This window comes from Vicia villosa, linkage group LG4 (assembly GCF_029867415.1).
Source record: "Vicia villosa cultivar HV-30 ecotype Madison, WI linkage group LG4, Vvil1.0, whole genome shotgun sequence".
Taxonomy (NCBI): domain Eukaryota; kingdom Viridiplantae; phylum Streptophyta; class Magnoliopsida; order Fabales; family Fabaceae; genus Vicia; species Vicia villosa.
In genome coordinates this window covers 14,084,355-14,093,369 of record NC_081183.1, presented here as the reverse complement: position 1 = coordinate 14,093,369, position 9,015 = coordinate 14,084,355, and the positions used below count along the sequence as shown (strand labels likewise).

General features: G+C 31.6%; 1 protein-coding gene across 1 annotated transcript; it reads left to right on the top strand.

Annotated features, from left to right (window-relative positions):
• Nucleotides 1–5,578: 5,578 nt before the first annotated feature.
• Nucleotides 5,579–8,306, top strand: LOC131598850 (xyloglucan endotransglucosylase/hydrolase protein A). The gene is made up of 4 exons (XM_058871421.1): nt 5,579–5,803; nt 6,235–6,335; nt 6,457–6,650; nt 7,492–8,306. The coding sequence occupies exons 1-4, from the start codon at nt 5,605–5,607 to the stop codon at nt 7,889–7,891; spliced, it is 894 nt and encodes a 297-aa protein (XP_058727404.1). The 5' UTR covers nt 5,579–5,604; the 3' UTR covers nt 7,892–8,306.
• The last annotated feature ends 709 nt before the right edge of the window (nt 8,307–9,015 follow it).

Here is a 9,015-nt window from a genome sequence, read left to right as displayed (position 1 = left end):
ATGGTTGCTCATTGTTTATCTAAGGCGGCCAATTCTTGGGCTCGACGTAGTTACATTAATTTTATACCTCCTTGTATTGAATCTATTTTGTTGAATGAAAGAAGTTAGTTTTGTTTTGGTCAAAAAAAAAAAAGATTGGCGAAAGACACATTTCTACAATTCATTTAATAAAGGATATGGTATCTCACCAGACTATAGCAGACTCGACATTAGAGAAGATGATTGAAACTATAATTACTACCATCGAATTAAAAAATAAGAGGTAAAAGAAGCATTGAAAAGGATGAGTAATAGTAAGGTGGTTGGGGGAGGAAACATAGCTATTAAATTGTGGAAATTTTTTGGAGAAAGAGGAATTGAGTGGCTCACCAAACTCTTTAATGAAATCATGAGGCCAAAGCATATGTTAGATGAATGAAGAAGAAGAACTATAATTCCAATCTATAAGAACAATGAGGATATACAGATTGTGCAAATAACAGAGGAATTAAACTAATGAGTAATACAATGAAGTTATGAATAAGAGTGATTGAACAAAGACTAAGAAAAGAGACTCAAGTCATTGAGAATCAATTTGGTTCCATGTCTAGAAGATATATCATAGAAGCAATCTATCTACTACGACATGTGATGGAGAAGTATAAGATGGATCAACAAGATTTGTATCCAATTTTTATTGATTTAGAGAAAGCGTATGATAGAGTGTCTAGAGAAATTTTGTGGAAATACTTAGAGAAGAAAAGGGTTAGGATTGTATATATTCGAGTTATCCAAAATATCTATGAATGGGTACCGAATAGTTTGCGAATATAGGGTGGAGAGATAGACAAATTTCCCATTACAATAGGTTTGCATCAAGGTTAAACCATGAACTTCTCTACCTTTTAACCTTAATTTTGAATGTATTCATGGAGCATATTATGGGCCGGCCAGAGGCCCATATGACTAAGGCCCAATTCATCTCAAATCCACTTCACTTGACCCAAGGTATAAAGTCAGTTCACAACAAGAGCATTGTACATTCTCTGGTCTCCATTTTTCACAATACACATCTTGAATCTTGAATTGACTTAGGAGTTAGAGTGATAACCATGCAGGTCCATCACACATCTCCGTGACGAAGATGAACACCATTGTTTAAGATCATCATTTCTCCAACTGCATCTATTTATGGTGCCTGAATGGAATAGAGCACATCCAAGTACTAGCACCTAGATGCATGTTTTTTTAAATGATATAGTCTTACATGGGGAGTCGAAATAGGATTTAAATGTGAGAGGTTGGAGATGAGCTTTAAAAACTCATAGTTTTCTCCTAAGCAAAAGTAAGAAGGAGTATATGGAATGTAAGTTCAACAAAAGAAGAAGTGTTTCTAACCTAGAGTTGAAAGTTAGAGACCATATAATACCTCAAGTAACACAGTTTAAATATCTTGGGTCGATAATACAAAATAATGGAGAAATAAAAGGAACTGTAAGCCATCGAATTCATGTTGGGTGGATGAAATAAAGGAGGGCTTCAGGGATTTTATGTGACGCAAAGGTACCGCTCAAGTTCGAGAGAAATTTTATCAGACTACGGTAAGACATGAGATGTTGTACGAGATAGAACGTTAGGCGGTTAAGAATCAATATGAGAATAAAGTCTAATAGAGATGAAGGTGTTGTATTAGATGTTTTGAAATTAATGATTTGGATGGAAACATGGTCATGTATAGAACAATATGACGAAAGTTGATCCATGTAGCCGACCCCACTTAGTGAGACAATGTTTGGTTATTGTTGTAATTATTTCTCACCCCTCCCACCATCGAAAATTCACACATACAATTGCGAGATCTCAAACTTAAATACAAAACATATGATATCTAACCTAACAATATTAGCGATTGTCGCTTGCACAAAATCTTACATATAAAGTCAAATATATTTTAAATGATGTCAGATATGTTATCTCAAAATATATTTTAAACATGTTGGGTTTGGGCTCCCTTTCTATGTGGATAAAGGCTATAATATGAATAACCCATTTGTCATACTTATTTAAGTGGAGAGGGTCAATTTAGGGTTGAGAGAGATAGAGAGAAAATAAGGATTCAAAAAAGAGAAAATAAGAGAAAAACTATTCTCGTTTTTTGAGCCAGTCTCACTAAATCGACAATCCTCAATTCGTTAACCATTGAACCGAGCTCAAAGTCGGAGGTCATGTTCGCAACTCATGTATATAACTTTTGACCGTTCAAAATTTGAAAACAATGTATGAGACGAGAGATACGTGCTTCGCACTAGAGCTGCAGATTTGAGTTATTTTTCAGCTTTTTGATTCTTATTTGTAAGCTAGTTTTACTTTGTGATTTGCAGTTGTTAGTACTTGTTTGTGAATCACTTTAAGACTCTCATGTATCCTTAATTGATTATAGTGGAACTATTTCTTTGGTCTGGACGACTTGTGGCTTCTACTCTCATATTGAGGGGTTTTCCACGTTAAAATATTGGTGTTCTTTTGTGCCTTTATTTGTTCGATTTTCCGTCTTATATTTGTTGTTGATCCTCAAGGTTCCTACAAGTGTGGAGAATTTTATATCTGCTGCGTATTAGTCTATTATTGTATCTTAATTTCCCATCAAAATGATGTCAAATATCAGTGTTTTAAAACTAGGCCTGGACCGACCGATCGAATTGGAAACTAGAGGGTAAAGCGGGTTGGTAATGTCATAGGATCGTAGTTGCAATTGGTCCAGCGTAAACCGGTGTGATTGGCGGATTTACCGATAAGACCAATGAACCAATGAGTTTCTTGAACCGACAGATTGATCTTTTTATATTTATTTTTTTAACTCTTGAATACGACGTCATTTTGGGTGGAGAGTAAAACAAATCTAAAAATTAAAAGAAATTAATACAAATGTTTCTCTCCTCTGCACTTAGAATTTTGTTTGAAACATATTATATTGTATTGTTATAATTTATTTAAATTTGTGTTCTTGAGACTAAGTTTTGAACTTACTTTATTTTATAATTTGTGAGAATGGGATCGAACTCTATTATGTTAAAGGGTAGCTTCTGGTTCGACAGAGAATATACATGAGGCCGAAGTTTGTTCGCATGCTGTTGTCAAAGACTTACATATTGTAGTTGAAATGTGCTCTAGTATGTGGGGGTCGAAATGCTAGAGTTGTTAGTATTTCGAATTGGGCATGCTTGTTATGTCCAATTGTTTAAGTTAGCTTGTACCCTAATAGCTTGTAATAGGTATTTGTGAAAGAGCCCATTAGTTTAATATGTTAGGTTTATTATAAATAGCATACTAGTTTCTCATCATTGCTTAGTGCAAATTCGAATTTAGGGTGAGAAGGTTATTTGTTATTCTTGCAACACTTGTAATCTTGATTGAAAGAAAGAAAAAAAGAATAACAGTTATAATCAATCTTTGTTGTTCTTCTTGTTTTATCATCTTTTTTACCCTTGTGTATCTCTTGATAAAAAAAACAGTTTATTTTTTGTTTATCAAGACATCATTTTCACAACATACTTGTGTTATATTTTGATTTCTAAAAAGATTTGAAACTTGGTATGTTTGAAAATTTGAACTTTATATAAGATTATTATTCAACTTATTTTTTTTGGAGCAAATAATAAAACTTTATTCCAAAAACAGATTTAAGTACAAGCTGACCCTAAGGTCCAAGCCTCACACAAACTAACAGAACTAGCCAACAAGAACTACATTACAATAATCTCTTAGCTTTCTATCAAGTTGAATTCTCTCACGAACAATCTCTTTGATTACTTGGAAACCAAGTTCTTTATCAGTGTCTTGTTGGAAAACCCTCTTGTTTCTGTTGATCCATACATAGTAAACCGTTTCAGCCAGACAGATTTTCATCAACTTTGCACGGTGGCTCTTGCCTCGACCAACAGTGATGATCCACTTCAATTCAGATTCCCAGTCTTGAGGAATATGATTCAATTGCAGCCAGGTTATCACCTGATTCCACAGATTCTTGGTAGACTTGCACGCAAAAAAGAGGTGATCACATGTTTCAATCTCACCACAAAACAAGCATTTTCCATCAGTCATGGTTCCAAATCTCGCCAATCTATCCTTTGTCTGCAGCCTCTTTTGGCAAGCCATCCACAACACAAAGATGGATCTTGGCCTTGCCCAATTTCCTCTCATCAGGTTTTTCCAGGGCACAGTCGGGTTAGATCCTCTAAGCTCCCTATACACATTGCTGGTTTTGTAAATTCCAGTTACCTCAGACTCTTTCCAAGCAGCAGAGTCCATGATTACCACCTTATGTTTGAACAAAGCTCGTATGATCCATGAGGCAGTAGGTTTAGGCATGTACTCAGTGATGTTCATTCCTTTCATATAGAAATGGTGCACCCATTTAATCCAAAGTCTATCCTTTTTCTGATATAAGTTCCATAACATTTTACCAAGAGTAGCACGGTTCCACATACCTATGCCAATAACATTCAAGCCACCTTCAGCTATAGGGTTGCAAATTTTCTCCCAGGATACAGGGGCAGTTTTCCTAGCATCTTCCTTACTAGACCACAGAAATCTTTTACACATGTCATCAATGTGTGATATAACTTTTTTAGGGAGGGAAGATCTGAAGCCAGTAGTTAGCTATAGCAAAAAGGACACTCTTCACTAATTGCAATCTGCCTGCATAGGATGGAAGTCTTGTGCACCAGTGATTGAGTATACACATCATCTTTTCAATAAGGGGTTGACAATTTGCAATTGTGAGCTTCTTACTATCCAAAGGTACCCCTAAATATTTGAAATGCATGGTACCAATTTGGAATCCTGTTTCCTGCCTCATCAGCTGCTGATTATCCTCATTCACACCACCAAAGTATATCTTACTTTTTGGTATGCTCATGTGGAGGCCTGTAGCTTTAGAGAAACCTCTGACTTTGTTCATGATGAGCCTGATGGAGGTTATGTCAGCCCTGAAAAACAACAAAATGTCATCAGCAAAACACAGGTTCACAATTTTCATCTTGGCACATTTAGGATGGAACTTGAACTCAGACACATCTTGCAAGGTCTGTAAAACTCTGTGGAGATATTCCATTGTAAGAACAAAGAGCATGGGGGATATGGGACCCCCCTGCCTCAAACCTCTCTTAGCTTGAAGGACATGACTAAATTTTCTTTTGTAAATTTTATAATTAGAAAATTTATCTCAAAATTTTTATTTCATAAATATTATTAATTTATTTTTGTATAAATCAAATTAGCAATTATGCGGTATGACCCTTAACCTACTGATCCGACAAATAACTCAATAGTTTTACTGAGTCGATAATTGATCCTAATTTAAAAACATTGTAAGAAATATACTATCTCTAGATATGTATTAGTAAGGATGCATAATTTTACTTAAATCAATCCTAATCACAAAGTGAAATCATAGAAACATGTAATCTATAGCATGAATGTGATTGATGACCAAAGACCAGCTAACAAATGAAATCCTAAACGCGTTACAACCTCACATTAATTTGAGAAAGTGGTCCAACATAGGATCTTATGTCTATATATACTTTGTTTTATTTTATTCACAAAATCATCAAAAACAAAATCATGTCTTCTTCTTCTTTTTCTTATTTGTTGACTTGTCTTATTTTGTTATCATCACTTTCATATGTTTCCTTTGCTGCCAATCCAAGAACTCCAATTGATGTTCCATTTGGCCATAATTATGTTCCAACTTGGGCTTATGATCATATCAAATACTTCAATGGTGGCTCTCAAATTCAGCTTACTCTTGATAAGTACACTGGTATGTGAATTTCTTATAAAATTTTATTCTAGATTTGTTTTTAAAACAAACATTTGTTTTTCCTAGGTTTCCTCTTTTGGAAATAACCTTATCCAAAAATAATATGTAATTTATATTTTATTTAAACATTTTTTTCTATTTTTACTTAATTAGAAAAATCTTAAATTTTAATTTGGTTATATAAAACAATTTATATAGAATGACATATTTTGTTATTCAGTTTTGTATAGATGAGTTAAATCAAATTTTAAATTTAATTCTTTGTAATAAAATAAAAATAAATTTTAATTTTTTAAATTATAACAAAATATAAGTAAAAATTGATATAAATATTATGTCATTAGTATTTATATAAAGAGATAAATTAGAAATTATAGTAAATATTTATGTGAACAATCACTTTTATTATTGATGCATATATTTTTTAACAGGTACTGGCTTCCAATCTAAAGGGTCTTATTTATTTGGTCACTTTAGTATGTACATACAAATGGTTGCTGGTGATTCAGCTGGCACAGTCACTGCTTTTTATGTAAGATAAATATTTTCTCTTAATTATTTTATAAATTTAATTTATATATAATTATTAAAAATATTTAAATTTAATTAAAATTACTATTGTCAATAAAAATTTTTTTGAATTTATTTTGCAGTTATCTTCTCAAAATGCAGAACATGATGAGATAGATTTTGAGTTCTTAGGAAACAGAACAGGTGAACCATACATTTTACAAACAAATGTTTTCTCAGGAGGCAAAGGTGATAGAGAACAAAGAATCTATCTTTGGTTTGATCCAACAAAGGCTTATCATAGATATTCTGTCTTGTGGAACATGTTTCAGATTGTGTAAGCATTTATTAATATTTTTTATTAATCATAAGCAAACATACACACACATCAAAATCTAAAGCTAAGTCACTATTATAATTTGATTCTGAAACAATTTAAAGAAGTTTGAAAGAGTTTACTTTAAACTTATTTGTTTATATAATAAAATTAATAAAGTTTAAATGCTCTTTTGGTCTCTGTAAGTTAGCGAGTTTTTTATTTTCGTCCTTATAAGTTATTTTTTTTGGTATAAGTCCTCATATTTCACTTTTCCGTTCGTTTTAGTCTCTAAAATCAAAATCCGCAGGAAACCTGCGGATTTTCCTGCGAATTTTAGCTTTAAGGACTAAACCTCAAACAAAAAGTAAGATATAAGGACTCAAACAAAAAAAACTTACAGGGACGAAAATCAAAAGCTCGCTAACTTACAGAGACTAAAAGTGCATTTAAGCCAATTAATAAATAGTCACTCTTTTGAACCTCAAAAACACATTAAAAAAATTTGTCATTTTACGCGGTTATATAATTTTATTTAAATTTTTTATCATCATAAGAAATAAGATTTCTTTTAAAAAAATTTATTTATAAATGGTAATTCAGGTAAGAGATTAATTGTATCCTCGAGATATTGAGTTACATTTTTTTTATAATAATGGTAAAAATATTATTAATATTATTTTAATTAATAAAATTTTCTTTTTTAAAATTTATATTATAAAAAAGTCAATTAAAAAATTATAAAATAAAATATTATTGAAATGAGATTAAGAATATACTATTAAACATGATTTTTTAAAATTCAAATATTGAATATTCTATTTATTTTTATCTTATAAAAACTTAAATATGGATTTTGCAGTTTCTTTGTGGATGATATCCCAATTAGGGTATTCAAGAACAGCAATGACTTAGGAATAAAATATCCATTTAATCAACCAATGAAAATATACAATAGTTTATGGAATGCTGATGATTGGGCCACAAGGGGTGGTTTGGAGAAAACAGATTGGTCTAAAGCACCATTTATAGCTTCTTACAAAGGGTTTCATGTTGATGGTTGTGAAGCTTCTGTTAATGCAAAATTTTGTGACACTCAAGGAAAAAGATGGTGGGATCAACCTGAATTTCATGATCTTGATGCTGCTCAATGGCAAAGGCTAAAATGGGTGCACTCAAAATATATCATTTATAATTATTGTACCGATCGTAAACGTTTTCCTCAAATTCCGACGGAGTGTATAAGAGATCGAGACATTTAATTAAATTTACATATATTATATATTTTTAGTCACTATTATTAATAAAAAATTATTGTTTAAATTCGTTAAATAACTGATATATTTGGTTTATATATAAATCAAATATGTTGGTTATTTAATAAATTTAAAAGATAATTTTTTTATCTATAATAATGACTAAGATATATGATATTGAGAATATTCATTCATTAAATGGGTATTAAAATTGAGATAAAAATTGAGTTTCATTTTGATGTTTTAAGTATTAAATATTTCATAAAGTTCTCATTTATACTTTCTTCATCACATGTAAGTGGACCTATGCAAAGTGGTTGTTCATAATTTATATAATTTATTGTAATTCTATGTAATTGTTTGAGTTATGTAATTAATCAAAGAATTGTGGAATGAAATGAGATAAGTCTTTGTCTTTCTAGTTTAAGATTTTATCTTTAATTAATTTTTTTAAGTTTATTTTTTTTATAATATATCAGTGTGGTATCAAGGTCTCAACTAAAAGAGGAGTGCATATGGTATGAATATAATAATGAGAATGAGTAAGGAAGGAAATCACTCAATCATGGAATTATTAGAACCATAAAATCAACGCATTACTCTCACCTCTTTTCTATCTCTTCCTATATCTTGCAAAAAGACTGATTCCCATAAAATAGGAAACCTTGTTGAGGATTCTTATGTATCAGAGGATGCTCAAATTACTGAAACTATGTTGGATGCATGATAATGATATTGTCAAAAAATTATCCTCCCTAAAAGGAATAAGAAAGGGACATGTAGACCATCTCCTCCACCACAGAGAAAATCTGGTCATGATAATGGTCCATGGTAGGAATCCATGAGAAGAAGAAACCTCTTTCTATCTATGAGAAACCACTTAAAATCCTAAAAACAGAAAATCTCTTGCCACATAATGACCCTACTCTTGTTACTTGGTCACCTTCAGACTATTGTAAACCTTTGAATCCTCCAAAAAATACCGAATCAATCTCTTGTTTTATGTTATCAGCTTCAACATCAGAATATGACCAACAATTCCCTATTATAGAAAGAAAAGTGGGCCCAATCACAAACTGATCATCCAAACCTTTCATACAACCCCATGAAGTCTAGCTTGATGGAAAACC

What these genes read in the sequence shown, in the direction of transcription:
- LOC131598850 (XM_058871421.1), top strand. Translation starts at nt 5,605, where the DNA reads ATGTCTTCTTCTTCTTTTTCTTATTTGTTGACTTGTCTTATTTTGTTA. An exon ending in TACTCTTGATAAGTACACTG is followed by an intron (nt 5,804 to 6,234) that starts GTATGTGAATTT and finishes ATTTTTTAACAG; the next exon opens with GTACTGGCTTCCAATCTAAA. An exon ending in GCACAGTCACTGCTTTTTAT is followed by an intron (nt 6,336 to 6,456) that starts GTAAGATAAATA and finishes TTTATTTTGCAG; the next exon opens with TTATCTTCTCAAAATGCAGA.